The sequence below is a fragment of the Nycticebus coucang genome, chromosome 18, assembly GCF_027406575.1.
Source record: "Nycticebus coucang isolate mNycCou1 chromosome 18, mNycCou1.pri, whole genome shotgun sequence".
Classification (NCBI taxonomy): domain Eukaryota; kingdom Metazoa; phylum Chordata; class Mammalia; order Primates; family Lorisidae; genus Nycticebus; species Nycticebus coucang.
In genome coordinates this window covers 56,728,032-56,747,721 of record NC_069797.1, presented here as the reverse complement: position 1 = coordinate 56,747,721, position 19,690 = coordinate 56,728,032, and the positions used below count along the sequence as shown (strand labels likewise).

General features: G+C 40.7%; 1 protein-coding gene across 1 annotated transcript; it reads left to right on the top strand.

Annotated features, from left to right (window-relative positions):
* The first annotated feature begins 12,640 nt into the window (after positions 1-12,640).
* Positions 12,641-18,003, top strand: KRT40 (keratin 40). Its single transcript, XM_053570758.1, has 7 exons — positions 12,641-13,126; positions 13,843-13,925; positions 14,185-14,341; positions 15,284-15,445; positions 15,523-15,648; positions 17,159-17,379; positions 17,904-18,003. Exons 1-7 carry the CDS (start codon positions 12,695-12,697, stop codon positions 18,001-18,003), a joined length of 1,281 nt encoding a protein of 426 aa, XP_053426733.1. The 5' UTR covers positions 12,641-12,694.
* Positions 18,004-19,690: the final 1,687 nt, after the last annotated feature.

The following is a 19,690-nucleotide window of genomic DNA, read 5'->3' as shown; positions in this document are numbered from 1 at the left end:
TGGGCACGGTGAGTCTGGGGACATAGGACTCCAGGCATCTCTGGCTGGTGGGATCTGCCTATCATCACCCCTGAGAGGATACAGGGAGTCAGCGAGAGACTTCTGGACCCCAAGAGGAGGACTAAAACAGTGGAAAACCGGCAAGTGGTCACGTGTGTTCAATCCGTCTAAACCCACCCGCAACTGTAAGTTCAGTAGCAGCGAGACTGCAAACCAGAAAGGCCTTACCTGTGAACTGTTTTGGTGTCTTTGGACTTGGCACTCTGCTGAACTGCCTTGGGGAGAGCCTGAGCGGGAGTGCGGAGAACTTTGGCCTTTGTCTAGGGCCCCAGTCTGAGCCGCTGAGCCAGATGGAGCTAATAGTGTTTGGCTCTGGGTCACAGGCAGACATTGTGAGCAATCTGCCCCGGCAAGCTCCGCCCTTAGGGTCGCAGAGCTGGAATTGGGTGGGAGCTGGTAACCCAGCGACCAAGTAGCCTAAGGGTGGGGTCTGAGCCGCCTTGCAGCCCTAACACTGGGGGCAGAGGGAGACCAGTTTTGACACACAGGGTAAGTGGATAGCCACTTCAGCAGTGATTCCAGCGACAAGCACTTCCCTGAGAAAGCTTCTGCTCAGTAAGTGAACAAGTTCAAAGTGCCTTTTAAGTGGGCTGAAGAGAGATTTAGGGTGTCTACCTGCTGGGGTTTGAGAAACTAGCAGCCTCCAGTCGTATCAGAACTGTGATTAACATCTCATACCCCAGAAGACCACGTGTTGCCCAGACAATATTCAATAACATATACATACTGCTTTGTTTTTGGTTGTGTTTTTGTTTGTTTGTTTGTTTTTTTTTTGGTTTGGTTGTTTTTTTTTTGTTTATTTTGATGTTGTGGATTGTTGTTTTGTTTCGTAAGTTCAAGCTTTTCCATACAGATCCTTTTTCTTTCTCAATTTTTCTAGTTTAATTATAATTTCACATTGCTGCCTATTTCAATAATTAGAACTTCATTTTCGTTAGTGTTTCTACCGCTATTATTTGGTTTTTCCAGCCAATTTTATCCTGTAAAGTTTTCTGTTTCTTGTTTTGGTTTGATTTATAGCATTTTTGTCTTTCCTCTCTACTTGGTGGAGGTGGGGTACTGTGTCTGATCAGGTTAGCAAAGAGCTGCTGACCTCAAGGGAACCACCCAACTGGGCACCCCCAGAAGGTGGTCTTTTTTTTAAGGTTGTATCAAAGTACCCTACTGTACACCTATATTGCTCTGTCTCCCTCTTTCTGTGCCTCTCTTCTTTTTGTCAATATTCCTTTTACCCACCCCCTCTCCTTTCTCTATTTTTCTTTTTTTTTCCTTATCACTCGGTCCTCCTTTCTTTCATCCCTTTCTTGCTCTTAAACCTTCTCACCCTTCTGGTCCTGTAACCCTTAGTCCACAGGCACGAGAACTTAAAGAGCAAGAGGAAGTGAAAGGAAAATTAGGGCAAGGAAACAGATAAAAGAAATCACCCATGAGGAAGAATCAGCAGAAAACTCCAGGCAACATGAAGAACCAGTCCAGAACAACCCCGACAAGGGACCATGAGGCAGCTACTGCAGAGGATTCCACCTATACAGAAATGTTAGGAATGACAGAAAGGGAATTTAGAATACACATGTTGAAAACAATGAAAGAAATGATGAAAACAATGAAGGAAATTGCTAATAAAGTGGAAAATAACCAAAAGGAAATCCAAAAACAGAATCAAATCAGAGATGAATGATATGAAGAATATAAAAAGGATATAACAGAGCTGAAGGAAATGAAACAGTCAATCAGGGAACTTAAGATGCATTGGAAAGTATCAGCAACAGGTTAGACCATGCAGAAGAAAGAATTTCAGAGGTAGAAGACAAAGTTTTTGAGATAACTCAGATAGTAAAAGAGGCAGAAAAGAAGAGAGAGAAAGCAGAACGTTCACTGTCAGAATTATGGGACTTCATGAAGCGTTCCAACATATGAGTTATAGGAATTCCAGAAGGGGAAGAAGAATGCCCCAGAGGAATGGAAGCCATACTAGAGAATATTATAAAAGAAAATTTCCCAAATATCACCAAAGACTCTGACACACTGCTTTCAGAGGGCTATCGGACCCCAGGTCGCCTCAACTCTAACCGAGCTTCTCCAAGACACAGTGTGATGAACCTGTCCAAAGTCAAGACAAAAGAAAAGATTCTGCAAGCTGCCAGGAGTAAGCGCCAGTTGACCTACAGGGGCAAATCCATCAGAGTGACCGCAGACTTCTCTAATGAAACTTTCCAAGCAAGAAGACAATGGTCATCTACCTTTAATCTACTTGAACAGAACAATTTCCAGCCCGGAATTCTGTACCCTGCTAAGCTAAGCTTCAAAATTGATGGAGAAATCAAATCATTCACGGATATACAAACATTGAGGAAATTTGCCACAACAAGACCAGCTCTACAGGAAATACTTCAACCTGTTCTGCACACTGACCACCATAATGGATCAGCAGCAAAGTAAGAACTCAGAAATTAAAGGACAGAAGCAAACCTTCACACTGATGCAAAAGATAAAACTAAGCAATGGACTCTCACAAAATAAGATGAATAGAATACTACCACACTTATCAATTATCTCAATAAATGTTAATGGCTTGAATTCCCCACTGAAGAGACATAGATTGGTTGACTGGATTAAAAAACACAAGCCATCCATTTGCTGTCTGCAAGAAACACACCTGGCTTCAAAAGACAAATTAAAGCTCCGAGTCAAGGGTTGGAAGACAACTTTTCAGGCAAATGGAATTCAGAAGAAAAGAGGAGTTGCAATCTTATTTTCAGATACATGTGGATTGAAAGCAACTAAAGTCAAAAAAGACAAAGATGGTCACTTTATATTGGTCAAGGGAAAAATACAACAAGAAGACATTTCAATTCTAAATATCTATGCACCCAATTTAAATGCTCCCAGATTCTTGAAACAGACCTTACTCAGTCTGAGCAATATGATATCTGATAATACCATAATAACAGGGGACCTTAACACTCCTCTTACAGAGCTGGACAGATCCTCTAAACAGAAATTAAACAAGGATATAAGAGACTTAAATGATACCCTAGAACAACTGTGCTTGATAGACGCATATAGAACACTCCATCCCAAAGATAAAGAATATACATTCTTCTCATCACCCCATGGAACATTCTCCAAAATTGATCATATCCTGGGACACAAAACAAATATCAACAGAATCAAAAGAATTGAAATTTTACCTTGTATCTTCTCAGACCATAAGGCACTAAAGGTGGAACTCAACTCTAAAAAAAATGCTCAACCCCACCCAAAGGCATGGAAATTAAACAATCTTCTGTTGAATAACAGATGGGTGAAGGAAGAAATAAAACAGGAAATCATTACCTTCCTTGAGCATAACAACAATGAAGACACAAGCTACCAAAACCTGTGGGATAATGCAAAAGCAGTTTTGAGAGGAAAATTCATCGCTTTAGATGCCTACATTCGAAAAACAGAAAGAGAGCACATCAACAATCTCACAAGAGATCTTATGGAATTGGAAAAAGAAGAACAATCTAAGCCTAAACTCAGTAGAAGAAAAGAAATATCCAAAATCAAATCAGAGATCAATGAAATTGAAAACAAAAGAATCATTCAGAAAATTAATGAAACAAGGAGTTGGTTTTTTGAAAAAATAAATAAAATAGATAAACCATTGGCCAGACTAACGAGGAATAGAAAAGTAAAATCTCTAGTAAACTCAATCAGAAATGATAAAGGGGAAATAACAACTGATCCCACAGAGATACAAGAGATCATCTCTGAATACTACCAGAAACTCTATGCCCAGAAATTTGACAATGTGAAAGAAATGGATCAATATTTGGAATCACACCCTCTCCCTAGACTCAGCAAGGAAGAAATAGAGCTCCTGAACAGACCAATTTCAAGCACTGAGATCAAAGAAACAATAAAAAAGCTTCCAACCAAAAAATGCCCTGGTCCAGATGGCTTCACTCCAGAATTCTATCAAACCTTCAAGGAAGAGCTTATTCCTGTACTGCAGAAATTATTCCAGAAAATTGAGGAAGAAGGAATCTTCCCCAACACATTCTATGAAGCAAACATCACCCTGATACCAAAACCAGGAAAAGACCCAAACAAAAAGGAGAATTTCAGACCAATCTCACTCATGAACATAGACGCAAAAATTCTCAACAAAATCCTAGCCAATAGATTACAGCTTATCATCAAAAAAGTCATTCATCATGATCAAGTAGGCTTCATCCCAGGGATGCAAGGCTGGTTTAACATACGCAAGTCTATAAACGTTATCCACCATATTAACAGAGGCAAAAATAAAGATCACATGATCCTCTCAATAGATGCAGAAAAAGCATTTGATAAAATCCAGCATCCTTTTCTAATTAGAACACTGAAGAGTATAGGCATAGGTGGCACATTTCTAAAACTGATTGAAGCTATCTATGACAAACCCACAGCCAATATTTTACTGAATGGAGTAAAACTGAAAGCTTTTCCTCTTAGAACTGGAACCAGACAAGGTTGTCCTCTGTCACCTTTACTATTCAACGTAGTGCTGGAAGTTCTAGCCAATACAATTAGGCAAGACAAGGAAATAAAGGGAATCCAAATGGGAGCAGAGGAGGTCAAACTCTCCCTCTTTGCTGACGACATGATCTTATACTTAGAGAACCCCAAAGACTCAACCACAAGACTCCTAGAAGTCATCAAAAAATACAGTAATGTTTCAGGATATAAAATCAATGTCCACAAGTCAGTAGCCTTTGTGTACACCAATAACAGTCAAGATGAGAAGCTAATTAAGGACACAACTCCCTTCACCATAGTCTCAAAGAAAATGAAATACCTAGGAATATACCTAACGAAGGAGGTGAAGGACCTCTATAAAGAAAACTATGAAATCCTCAGAAAGGAAATAGCAGAGGATATTAACAAATGGAAGAACATACCATGCTCATGGATGGGAAGAATCAACATTGTTAAAATGTCTATACTTCCCAAAGCAATCTACCTATTCAATGCCATTCCTATCAAAATACCAACATTGTACTTTCAAGATTTGGAAAAAATGATTCTGCGTTTTGTATGGAACTGGAAAAAACCCCGTATAGCTAAGGCAGTTCTCTGTAACAGAAATAAAGCTGGGGGCATCAGCATACCAGATTTTAGTCTGTACTACAAAGCCATAGTTGTCAAGACAGCATGGTACTGGCACAAAAACAGAGACATAGACACTTGGAATCGAATTGAAAACCAAGAAATGAAACAAACATTTTACAACCACCTAATCTTTGATAAACCAAACAGGAACATACCTTGGGGGAAAGACTCCCTATTCAATAAATGGTGTTGGGAGAACTGGATGTCTACATGTAAAAGACTGAAACTGGACCCACACCTTTCCCCACTCACAAAAATCGATTCAAGATGGATAAAGGACTTAAACTTAAGGCATGAAACAATAAAAATCCTCCAAGAAAGCATAGGCAAAACACTGGAAGATATTGGCCTGGGGAAAGACTTCATGAAGAAGACTGCCATGGCAATTGCAACAACAACAAAAATAAACAAATGGGACTTCATTAAACTGAAAAGCTTCTGTACAGCTAAGGTGACGATAACCAAAGCAAAGAGACAACCCACACAATGGGAAAGGATATTTGCATATTTTCAATCAGACAAAAGCTTGATAACCAGGATCTATAGAGAACTCAAATTAATCCACATGAAAAAAGCCAACAATCCCTTATATCAATGGGCAAGAGACATGAATAGAACTTTCTCTAAAGACGACAGACGAATGGCTAACAAACACATGAAAAAATGTTCATCATCTCTATATATTAGAGAAATGCAAATCAAAACATCCCTGAGATATCATCTAACCCCAGAGAGAATGGCCCACATCACAAAATCTCAAAACTGCAGATGCTGGCGTGGATGTGGAGAGAAGGGAACACTTTTACACTGCTGGTGGGACTGCAAACTAGTACAACCTTTCTGGAAGGAAGTATGGAGAAACCTCAAAGCACTCAACCTAGACCTCCCATTCGATCCTGCAATCCCATTACTGGGCATCTACCCAGAAGGAAAAAAATCCTTTTATCATAAGGACACTTGTACTAGACTGTTTATTGCAGCTCAATTTACAATCGCCAAAATGTGGAAACAGCCTAAATGCCCACCAACCCAGGAATGGATTAACAAGCTGTGGTATATGTATACCATGGAATACTATTCAGCCATTAAAAAAAATGGAGACTTTACATCCTTCGTATTAACCTGGATGGACGTGGAAGACATTATTCTTAGTAAAGCATCACAAGAATGGAGAAGCATGAATCCTATGTACTCAATCTTGATATGAGGACAATTAATGACAATTAAGGTTATGGGGGGGGAAGCAGAAAGAGAGAGGGAGGGAGTGGGGTGGGGCCTTAGTGTGTGTCACACTTTATGGGGGCAGGACATGATTGCAAGAGGGACTTTACCTAGCAATTGCAATCAGTGTAACTGGCTTATTGTACCCTCAATGAATCCCCAACAATAAAAAAAAAAAAAAAAAAAAATGGAGACTTTACATCCTTCGCATTAACCTGGATGGACGTGGAAGACATTATTCTTTGTAAAGCATCACAAGAATGGAGAAGCATGAATCCTATGTACTCAATTTGATATGAGGACAATTAATGACAATTATGATTATGTGGGGAAACAGAAAGAGGGAAGGAGAGAGGTGGGTGGGGCCTTGGAGTGTGTCACACTTTATGGGGGCAAGACATGATTGCAAGAGGGACCTTACCTAACAATTGCAATCAGTGTAACCTGGCTTATTGTACCCTCAATGAATCCCCAACAATAAAAAAAAAATAAAAAAAATAAAAAAAAAAGAAATTCTAAGGAGGATAAATGCAACTTAAACACACACACATGAACACACCCATATGCACACACCACACCTAGACGTGCGTAGTATCATAGTCAAACTGCTGAATAATAAAGGTCAGGAGAATATCGCAAAGGAAAGAAATACACATCAAACACAAGACCGCAAAGAAAAACAGGATATACGACCTCTATTCAGGTAAGATTTCACATGATTGACCCATATCCTAATGCCTTTCCTTCTTTGCTCTGTTTGAGAAGCCAAATGCCTCGACCACTCTGTGACCTGGCCAGCTGCTGTTGCCCTTGTAGGCTTGAACCCAAGCTGGGCCTTGAACATTCCCAGGCACTGATAAAGTTGTTTAGGTTATTGCACAAAACATTGAAAATCAAACATGTTGCTAAACAGAAACTAGCCTCAACCCTGAGCCAAATTCCTTGAGGCCTCATATAAATTCTTTTGAACATTTTGAACATATCTGGGCAAAACATTTCAGTTTGTCATGAGTAGTACCCTGAAGCTCTCTGTAATTTCCCCTAGTAAAATCAAAATGCTTTGAACTGATCACCCTGGTGTTTAGTGCTTCTTCTCCTGTTTTTTTTTTTGTTTTTTTTTTTTTAATTCCAACTGGCCCCATCTCAGGACATTTTGGGCAGTCCCTTTTGGGAGTTATCCCATCACTTCAGGGATGATTCCAGACATGGCTTCACCTGAACAGAACACATATTAACTAAATAGAAGAGAAATAATACAATCACCTAAATAGATACAAAGGAGCATCTGACAAAATGTAACACCCACACTCATGATAAAAGTTTCAGCAAACTAGGGCGGCACCTGTGGCTCAGTGAGTAGGGCGCCGGCCCCATATGCCGAGGGTGGCGGGTTCAAACCCAGCCCCGGCCAAAACTGCAACAAAAAAATAGCCGGGCGTTGTGGCGGGCGCCTGTAGTCCCAGCTGCTCGGGAGGCTGAGGCAAGAGAATAGCGGAAGCCCAAGAGTTAGAGGTTGCTGTGAGCGTGTGACGCCACGGCACTCTACCTGAGGGCAGTACAGTGAGACTCTGTCTCTACAAAAAAAAAAAAAAAAAAAAGTTTCAGCAAACTAATAACAGATCTAATAATATCTGGGAAAGATATTACAGCCAACAATATACTTAATGGTGAAATAGCAAATACTTTTCTCCTGAGGTACAGGGCAAAGGTGCTTGCTCCCAACACTATTCAATATTTTATTAAAGATCCAAGTCAATGAAATAAAGCAAGAAAGTGAATAGATTTTTTATGAACATTTCTTTTTGAGCCACAAGGATAAATCTTTTCAATGATGCCAGATCAAGTGACTGGAATAAAATGAAATATGACTCTATTTCACATCATTTGCCAAAAACTAATTAAGATGATTTTAAGACCTAAATATAAAAGCGAAAATTATAAAGCTTCTATAAAAATAATTAAGATAGTAAACTGTAAACCGAGAAATCACTTTGAGGCACCCAGTTATTTCTTAGGACACACAAAGAGAAATGAGAAATAGGACTTTATAAATATAAAATTCTATGCCCATGAAAAGGCATGATTAGGAAAATAAAAAGGTAAGTCACTGGCAGAGAAAAAGATATTTCAAAAATATTTAAAATACATATATCTGACAAAGAACTCATACCCAAAATATAAAAATAATTTCCAAAAGTCAGTAAGAAAAAGATAAGTCATGAAAAATAAGCAAAATACTTAAATAGTTGCCTCACTGGAGAAGATATCCAAATGGACAGTTAGGTGCAGGCAGTGCCTGTGGCTCAAGGAGTAGGGCATATGCCGGAGGTGGCAGGTTCAAACCCAGCCCCGGCTAAAAACCACAAAAACAAAAACAAAAAAGACAGTCAGATGCATGAAAAGCTCCTCAATATAATTAGACATCAGAAAAATATACATTAACCTTAAGACAACACATTATGACACTGACAATGTCTAAAATTAAAATGGCTGACAACACGAAATATTGGGGAAGATGGTAACTCGTGTTATTTCTTACAAAAAGAAATACTGTATATACCTAGCCTATGCCTCAACACTTCTACTCCTGGGTATGGATCCAAGATAAATGAAAACATATATCCACAAAAATCTGGGTACTGGAGTGTCTATGGATGTGTTCTTCAATAACCTCAAACAAGGAATAACCTAAGTGTTCGTCCGAATGAAAATAGACTAATCGTGGTAGAGTCATACAATAAAACATTCCTCTACAAATAAAAACAAGAATTTGCTACTGATGCAAATGATATGAATGAATTTAAAAACACAGTGCTAAGCAGAAGAAACCAGACACAAAAATATGCAGGGTTTTATTCATAAAATTCAAGAATAGAGAAAAACAATCTATGCTAATCGAAACAGTACAATTCAGGTATTTACCTGGGGAAAGTGGAGACTCTGTAAAAAGGGGCCCAGGGAAACTTCTGGTGTGATGAAAATTTTCATTATCTTGTCTGGGGTGATGGTGACATAGTTGCATGCATTTATCAAAACCGAATTTTACCATAAGTAAATTTTATCTGAATTGAACAAATGTAGAGTAAGGGAAAGAACATGTATTTTTGACAATTGTAGACTCATTGGGGACCAAGATTCATCAAATGGAGGCCTTACATTGGCATGACATTTTGCTACTTATGAAGTGAAAGGCATTCGCAGGGCTTATCACTTAATAACTCTATACGGTTGGGCAGAAACATTATTTTTCCCACATTATAGTGAGAACAAACTAAGACCCAATGTAATAATCAACCCAGCAAAAGACCCCTAAAGGCCCCTGTCTCAGCCTGAGTCCCCGCACATCTCAAACCACCACCACCACCACCCCACCCCCGTCAGAATCCGTGAACAGTTTTCAAAATAGAATAAGGAAGTTCCCTGAGTTCCCAAAAACTCCTAGCCGCTGGTAAAACAATGGTGAAAGCTTACTCAAGCTAAGTTTCCCAAGCTGTCCCCATGCCAACACCACACTGTAACCCTGCCCTGAGCTAACCATCACATTCTGCTTCTGTGCTAGCTAGCTTGCTTGCCACGCAGCACAAAAATGATCTAAAAATCAGCCTGCTCCTCACTTCAGGGCTGCCTGCCCTTTAGGGCAGTGGTCCCCTGCACAGGTGTAATAAATCACCATCTGATTTATACCTGAAGTGAGGTCCGAGTTTTTCTTACAGGTTGCAATGGGTACAACACCAAAGCGTTTGCAGAAACTGTCATGGCTACTAGGATAAGTGTTCTTTGTCTTTTCCAAGTTTTCCTTGTCCTACTGTGTTAATTTTTTTCATAAAGAATCACATATTAAAACAGAAGCATCTGTGAAGCCAAGCAGATATATTTTTAAGCAAATACAAAGGGCCTACTACATTATACCCAATGTGCTGAGGTCAAGAAGATAAATAAAATATACTTATCTTAAAAGGAACATTATTTAAAAAAATCAAGAAACACAAAAATGCATACAATTTTTGAAAGCAATGTGATAACTGCTATAGGGGACATATGTGCAAAATGCTTGGGAATAGCCCCACCTCAACATGAGGCAGTGGAGCGACCTTTCAGCTGAGCCCTAACATGCAAATTCAGCCAGGAAAATGATGGTAATAGAGCAGTGGGCCAAGGAAACAGTACCTACAAAGCTTAGAGGACAGCTGAGCTGGGGTTTGTGAGAGAAGATCCAAAAATGAGCTTAGGAAAATAAATTGGCACCCGATTTGCCAAGGTGGGATGTTTGGTATCATTAAGTGAAGATTAACAAAAAGAAGGCTGGTATTGTAGAAAAAAACGGCATTCGGTACATGTGCTGAGATAAGAGCATATTAAATGACTCTATCATTGTCAAATAAAACAACCCTATCTTTTTATGACCTTTCATGGTACCTGTTCACAACGTTCTTTTCTTCTGAGGATGAGATGGTAGAGAGTAAATTCTGGGCCATTTCCATCTTCTGAGATCGGCATTGCAGCTATAGATCATTATACAGCACTACATGATTAGCCCCAACTTCTGTATGTTACAATAACCAAAAACCAACATTTTACAATCAGAAATTAGCTCCACACAAAAGCAAGCATTTCTTATTTAATCTGCGGTTACATTCCTGCTTTTTAATGAACTGGAACCTCTGAGGGACATGGGTTCACTTCAAAGATATTTTCCTTTTGAGTCATTAGGTTCCTGTAAAACCATAATTTTCTTTCAGAGATTTGGGGTTGTTCAAATGTGTTTCCAAATCCTTGAACTCACGTCTCTTGCAGGTCAACATCAATAGACCAGGAGGTGTTCTTGGAACTTCTAGCACAAATGAGCGTAAATGTTGAAAAGTAAAGAGAATCACAACATTCAACCCATTCTGTCCAGTGAATAATAAGTCAGAAGACATTATTTTAATCAATGATAGATGTTCTTCTGGTTTGGTTTTGTTTCTATTACCCACTATCTAGAAAGCAGTGCTCAGAGTTAGGGAGAAAAAAATAAGTTTATTCTAGATCATAAAACTTTTAACTTTGACAGATAAATGGGTTTTTTTCCCCCCCTAGAAGAGTCTTAAAGATTATAGAGGTAATTTTCTCAGTGCATCTTTGGAAATAAAATATATACCACAATCAAAGCCAAGCAAAGTGAAATAGGTTATGCTTCACGATGGAGAGAAAATTCAAGAGGGAATCCAAAAGAAGGACATCTCACGTTCCTGCCTGTCAGTACTGCACGGGAGAGCCCACCCCACCCCACCCCCATGGCATTGCAGATGTGGAACAATAGATTTTTATTTCCCTACTTCCAGTATTTTTAATTTTCATGAAATTTATAAATAAACAAAAGAAAACAGATCTCAGAAGAAAAACTTACGTGGCTTCTTTGCCCCTCCTCTGAGGTATAATCAATGAGAGTTTCCCAAGAGACTGAAAGATTACAACTTAGAATTTATATTTCACTCTTATTAGAAATGCAGGTAAAAATAGTATAGCTGATCTAAAAATAAGTCATAGGAAACGTGCAGAAGGCAAGTTTCAAGAAATCAAAGATCACAACTCCAGGTCGTGGTAACCAGTTTATATCTGGGCCCACAGGGCACAGCTTATTCCCATTAGATTTGTAAAGTGACGTTTTCATTTGTCCACTGGGAGCTGTGACGCATGCACACAGCCCTTACACCTAGCACATGCCTCCCTGTTTTCCCACCTAAGCACATGCTCTGAGATCACAAAAAGAATTGCTAATCACACCGACCATTTTTAGGATGTGGCATAAACAAAGAAATGTCATTTAATGACTCGTAACATAATTTAAAAAGAGATACAAGCAGTCAGTCAAGACACCGAATCAAAAATCTATGGGAAGATTATTTTTCTTATTTGTAACAAGTTCTATCTATAATTAATAATTGGCCAAATTTTCTCTTTCCTTTCTGATTCTACCAAAAGGACAATGGTTTCTAGGGTGATTTTGTGGAATAAGTATTCTATCTTACTAGCATGTGGAAAGGGTAGAAGTTACTATTCAGTAACCTGAAGTTATCCCTCTTTTATGAGGCATAAAACTCTTCCTCAGTAAATAAACAACTCTAATGAAATGTTTGTATGAGAACCAGCACCAACAGCGATAAAGGAAACATCCGGTGCAGTCTGTAAATACCCATCTGGGGACTCTATATAAAAGTCTCAGGAAGGAAGGACAGTTTTGGAGTCAAGGCAAGTGGAGTTTCACAGGCAGGTTCTGTCCCTCTCTTCTGCAAGGATGACTTCGGACTGCTCCCCTACACCTTGCGCTGGAGCTCCCGGTCATGAACCTGCTTCAACCTGTTCCACGGAAACCACTTGCATCTCCAGTGCCTGCGCTGCCTCCAGGTGCCAGACCCCCAGCTTCCTGGGCAGGTCTCGCCTGCTGCCCGGTTGCCTCGCACCATGCTACCTTGCCGGGAGCTGTAACAGCCCGTGCTCGGTGGGGGCCTGTGCCTGGTGTGAGGATGGGGTGTTCACGAGCAATGAGAAGGAGACCATGCAGTTCCTGAATGACAGACTCGCCAGCTACCTGGACAAGGTGCGCAGCCTGGAGCAGACCAACGCAGAGCTGGAGGGCAGGATCCGAGAGCAACGTGAGCAGGAGACCCCACTGGCGTGCCTTGACTACCAGTGTTACTTCAACACCATCGAAGACCTCCAACAAAAGGTTTGGTGTCCCATTACTCTAAAGCTCGACCTTCCCAATCTCCGTGATCTGCCTTCTCTTTACCCTAAACAAGGCTATTTTATGGAAGGAAATCAAGGGAAGTCAAAATTCTAAGTGCTGATGTGATACAGAGGAGAAGGCACTGGACTGGTAGTCAGGAAACCTCAGCACCAGTCCCAGAACTGCCCTGACAAACTTACATACCTGTAGATTTTAACTTTATTACCTATAGATTTTAACTTTATTACCTATAGACTGGGGGGGAACTGTATCATAGTTAAAATCACTTCACACTGAAGTTCATACTAGTTTTCACAAACATTTTGAAACATCATTTTTTAAGCTTACAATTTCACCTAGTAATCATTTTCTTTTTTTCTTGATGAATTTCTGTGATTACAGATGGGGATATAGTCACAATACAAGCTACTTACAGAGAAAACGTTAATGGTGTTCAATTGCCAAGGAATATTGCAAGATATCTTTGCCCATTAAAAAGCTGAACATTTCTCTATTTTGTTTCTAAATTGACGCTGCTTTTTTCCTTCATGACCTCACATGGTTAGTAAGAAAAGCAGTCTGAAAATGATTTTATTCTTTCTTATAAAGATGTTCAAAGACTTTCAAAGAATTCAACAGCTAAAGGAATAGCTGTTAACTGAGTAGACATTTAGATTTCTCTCAAAGAACCATTTCTCACATAACTTACTCCCTAGATCTTGTGCACCAAGGCAGAGAACTCCAGACTTGCTGTACAGCTTGACAACTACAAACTGGCTACCGATGACTTTAGGTCAAAGTAAGTTTCATTTTAATTTAAAAATAAGTTATAGTTGTCTGATTGCCTCTCTCTCAATCTCTCTCTCTCACCCCCCAAATTTCTCTATATAGTATTTGTAAAGTTCAGAATGTTCTAGAAGCTCGAATTTATCCTTATTTAGGATGTAAAGAAACAGCAGATGGCTCCTTGAGCCTGTGTCTTGATCACCCGTGTGCCCCAGCACTTTGCCCAGCATCCAGCAGGGTAAACACGGGCTTCATGTGTTTTGCTATGAAAGGTACGAGAGTGAGCTGTCCCTTCGCCAGCTGTTAGAGGCTGACATCAGCAGCCTGCGCGGAATCCTGGACGACCTGACTCTGTGCAAATCCGATCTGGAGGCCCATGTGGAGTCTCTGCAGGAAGATCTCCTTTGCCTTAAGAAAAACCATGAAGAGGTGAGGAAGGTGCGACAGCGCTGAAGGACCCGGAGAGTAAGAAAGTTAAACTGATCCAGATCTGATGCTGATTGGTGCACATACATTGAACTTGGGCAGACATTCTATAAGCGGGAATATAACTACATGGGACACTATTACTGTTCAGCCTGATCATCCCAGGTTGTCTCTGAATGTAGACGTGACCTAGCCCCTGGCCGGTGCCTGATGAAGGAACCAAAAAATTCTTGACTGCCATTACTTTTGTGCAGGAAGTGACTCCACAAATGGCTGTCCCTGGAGGCTTTATGCCACCCCTAACTCAGTCTACCTGATACAAAATTTGGGCTGATGAGCATTGATTGTGAAGCCCATTTCAAAAAGGGAATAAAGGCTCATGCTGTATTTGGATCAGTTTTTTTTTTTGGCACGGGCTGGGTTTGAACCCACCACCTCTGTTATATGGGCCTGGCGCCCTACTCCTTTGAGCTATAGGCGCCACCCTAGGTTTTGTGTTTTTTTTTAATATTGTGCATTTACAAACTTTTCTAAGCCATATAATATGAAGTGATTGGTTATGTAATATTTATGAAGCTGGAAAATGAGAAGCTAAATGGGGTAGCAAAGCACATTTGCTCTGAACACTTGCTGATAACAACTAACATCTAATGGGACTTCACTGTGTGCGAGAACTTTCATAAATTCCTGATGAAATTCCTTATATGAACTCTTCTATATCTCACTATAAACTTCCGGGAAAGGTACAGTTATTATGCCTATTTGGCAGATGGGGAAACTGAGACCCTTATAAGTGGTGAAGAGAGATTCAGCACAGGCAATCTGAGTCAATTCCCTCACTCTTAGCCACTGCTTCAAAAAAGCAGAAATGGGACACCATTGACCATCAGATTGATTTTTCCTTCCACCACTCTGGGACTTTTCTTACTCCATTTCCACTTTCAGGAGGTCAACTCACTTCGTGGACAGCTTGGTGACCGACTTAGCGTAGAGCTGGACACTGCCCCCACCATCGACCTCAACAGGGCCCTGGATGAGATGCGGTGTCAGTACGAAACAGTGCTCACCAACAACCGCAGGGACGCTGAAGCATGGTTTGCTGTTCAGGTCGGCAGGGGAGCGGTAAAAGGTCAGGCTTCCGACTTCTGCCTGGTGTGAACTCTCTAACGAGGCCTGTGTTGCAGATAGAAGAGCTGAACCGGCAGCAGCTGTCCAGCGCCGAGCAGCTGCAGGGCTGCCAGACGGAGGTCTTAGAACTGAAACGCACAGCCAGCGCTCTGGAAATCGAGCTCCAGGCCCAGCAAAGCCTGGTGCGTAAGGCAAAGGCAGTCTCAGCTGTTCCCTGATAGTCAGGCCCCGGGATGCTCCGTCCTCTTCCGTAATTCAAGGATTACCATTTCTCGCCTTTCCCAGTACTGCCGTGCACCCCCCAAAAGCAGAAGAGTTAGGTCAATTGCCCTGCTAGGATATCTAACCTTCCTTCCTGGGCTTCAGCAGGATCCTGCCATCCCCTCCAGACACAAGGAGAAAGGGAAAACCTGGGGCACAGTGAGAGAGGGAGCTCAGAGCCAAAGGCACGGAAGCCTTCCAACGAGCTTTATTTCTCTTCTAATTCAGACCAATTTTCCAGGCTCACCATCATATTTAAAACAAACGTTTTATCCAATAACTACCCTAAAGTTTCCCAGGATCCGCACTTAATTTGACCCCTCACTGCGCCCCACATCACTCAACCAATAAGAATTCCATGGATTCTAGATTACACATTCCTTGAGGTCCTGTGCTGAGGACCTGGATGAGATAGCTGAGCATTCATCTCCTGAGGGGCACCATGCTGACTTAAGCCTCACAGTCAGGTTTTGGGGTAGATACCTTTACCCCATTGCACAGATGTGAAGAACTGAGACTCAGATTAAGTAACCTGCAATTTTGCAAGAGGCAAAAGTGGAAGCTGAATCCAGGTAGTTCAATCTCAAAGCCTCCTCTCTTTAAAAAAACAAAACACATATTTGCTTTCCTTGATACACAATATTCATACTTATTTATGAGGTCCATGTGATATTTTCCTGCGTATAGAATGTATAATGATCAAGTCAGGGTATTGAGGGCAGCCATCACCTTGGTTGTTCATCATTCCTGTGTGTTGGGAACACTTCAAGGTGTCTCTTACAGATATTTTGAAATATACAATACATTGTTGTTAGTTATAATCAGTTTGCCCTGCTACCAAACATCAGAACTAATTCCCTCCATCTAACTGTATGTTTCCCCCCATCAACCAACCTCTCTTCCTGCCCCCACCCACCCCCCCAGCCTCTGGTACCCAGAGACTCTTCTCTTACCCAGACTACACCACTCCTCCTCACCTCCTCACCAGGAGCACAAACTCAATGTTTCCTCTAAAATGCTGATAGTTCTTAACCTAACAGTTGCAAACCAGTGGGAGGCAGGGACATGGGAAAACAAACTATCCTTGACACCTCCCCCCGCACCGCGCCCCACCCCCACCACACCCCACCACCCCACCCCTCCACCGCCTTTAACAGATCGCAGTAGACATAGGTGGTATACAGCCTTTAAAATTTTTTTCAGGCATTGTTCTAAGTGATTTACACATACTCTCATTTCATCTTCACAACCTTCCTCTGAGATAGGTACTTGCATTCCCCACTTTATGTAAAATAAAACTGAGGTTCAGAGAAGCTAAGTAATTTTCCCACAGTCACACAGCTGAAAGGGTAGAGCAAAGACTTGAAAACAGGCCATCTGGCCCCAGAGACTGTGCTACAGGGTCCTTTGGACGTTGTTTTCTTCTTGCAGTCAGAATCTCTGGAATGCACGGTGGCAGAAACCAAGGCCCAGTACAGCTCCCAGCTGGCCCAGATCCAGTGCCTGATTGACAATGTGGAGAACCAACTGGCCGAGATCCGCTGTGACCTGGAGCTGCAGAACCAGGAGTACCAGGTGCTGCTGGACGTCAAGGCCCGGCTGGAGGGTGAGATCAACACATACCGGGGGCTGCTGGAAAGCGAGGACAGCAGGCAAGTCCCATAGCTGCTCATGAAATCTCCCAGAATCACAGAGAGGCTGATGTAGGAGAATCCTCTTTCCCCAGGGTCTGGCCAAGGTCAAACCTCCCTAATGTGTTAAGATCATCTTAAAAGAGATGAAGAGTGGCTGAGTCAAAGGATGTCACAACAGAAACGTTCTAAAACGCTCTAAAGTTCTGAAGCAGAATAATCATCATGTCCAACCTTTCATGCTGAACACCTCCCTTTGCCCCTTTTTCCACTAAAGGGAAAGCTTGAAGACACTTAAGATAACATTTGCACAACACAGAAAATATATAAGCTATTATTTAACTGCCACTGTTGCAGCGGATGTGAAGTAACAATTCTGATTCCAGAGATGAAATAGGCTTCAGTCAAACCTGCAAAGAGTTTTCTTCAGAACATAATCTGTAGGGCAAATCTTGACATTTTATTAGCTTGTTGTTTCTTGTTTAGCTTAGTTTAAAATTAGTTAAAATTAGTTTACAATTTAGTTTAAAATTGATTTTCCCCAGGCTTCCCTGTAACCCGTGTTCTACAACATGCACATCAAGCCACATGTGTGAGCCACACTCAGCCTATGTAATTTGCACGGTGGAAAATTGCTGTTCGTGAATGTTAACACCAGCACAGCTAATGGAGGAATCAATGCCCAGTGTCCTAGAAAGGAGGTGGGGCTTCAACTAGAGACATCCAAACTGGAAAGACAAGTCTGGAAAGCTCTCGTGTATCCCGGGGATCCTCCGTCTATTTCTGCTTTATCATTTCTCTCTTTCCAGTTCATTTGCAGGGTTCTGGGAGCCTGTAAAGCATTTTCCCTTTAATGCTTCCCAAATAAAAAGTGTTTCATTCCTTCAGCATGGGAAGTACAGCTTCGTGGCTTATTATTGTTCACAGAATATTCGTTTGATGACTATAGTTTGAATTTGCATAAACCCACTCTAAAAATGTGTTTAACTCCTCAGCACAAATCAACTAATTCATGAAAAATGTCATATATCATAGGAGATAGTTGTATGTATCTTTCTGAGAGGAAAAGGGGGTATAATTATCTTTATTACATTCTTAATTATAAAAGTACTAGGTTCTCTTTTTTTAATTTGGCTCATTAAAGGGGGAAAAGTCCCTCATAATTCCATCTACTAACCATCCCTTGTCAATACTGTGGAGAACATCCCTCCGCTTCTTTTTCTATTATACTAGGTTTTCCATGTAGTTATATCCACGCTTACCTATGCATACGGTTGTGCAATCTTTTATTTTCATTTGTGTCATCTAAGCATTTACAATTCTAATAAAAACTTAAGACTAAGACTTCTCATGGCCATGGTTTTAGTGGTTGCATCATATATCATAAGTTACATTGGTCAGTTATTGCACATTTAGATTATATGAATAATTATTTTCACACATTAGAAAAGTAAGGTAGAGAACGCCCACTTCCAGAAAGATGAAGTAGACATACACTGTGACGTGTTCCCTGGATTTTCTTTTTATCTCATCTGTCCCAGAGTGGGAGTGAAGCAACCAACAACCCAGAAACACTAACAGTTGCAGATAAAAAACAAAAACAAACTCCCGCCAAAAGATCTTCCTAAAACCAGAAAAGGGGCAGGCTAGCAAGACAGAAAACCTTTAGACAAAACCACTTAACTCAGCCAAACACCACAGTCAAAACCAAGCCCACCACGAGAGGCCAAGTGGAAAGTTCACACTTCCATTCTTACCAGGCTGTTTTTCCATTTGTTTGTGTCATCTATGATTTCTTCCATTGGTAGATATCTTTCACCTTCTTGCTTAAGTATATTCCTAGGAATTTCATTTTCTTTACAGCTATTGTAAGTGGTATTGAGTCCTTGATTTGACTCTTCATTTGATCGTCATTAGCATATACAAATGCTACTGATGTGTGTGTTTATCGGTTCCAGGAGTCCTTTGGAGAAGTCTTCGAGGTTTTCTAGATGAAAGTTCATATCATCGGCAAGCAGGGATAGTTTGACCACTTTTTTCTGATTTGGATGTCCTTTATTTCTTTCTCTTGACTGGTTGCTCCGGGTAGGACTTGACTAGAAGTGGTGAAAGTGGTTATCATTATTTATAAAAATCTATCCATTTCCTCTAGATTTTCTAGGTGGTGTGTGTGGACATTTTCATAGAAGTCTCAGCACTCAAAGCACATAATAAAAATATAGGTAGGTTTAAACCAAAATCAAGTTTAAGACCTAAAATTGTATACTACATCTTTTTTCATAGTTCTCTCCTGATTTAACAATAAAATGTAGTGAAAATAATCAAAATAAAA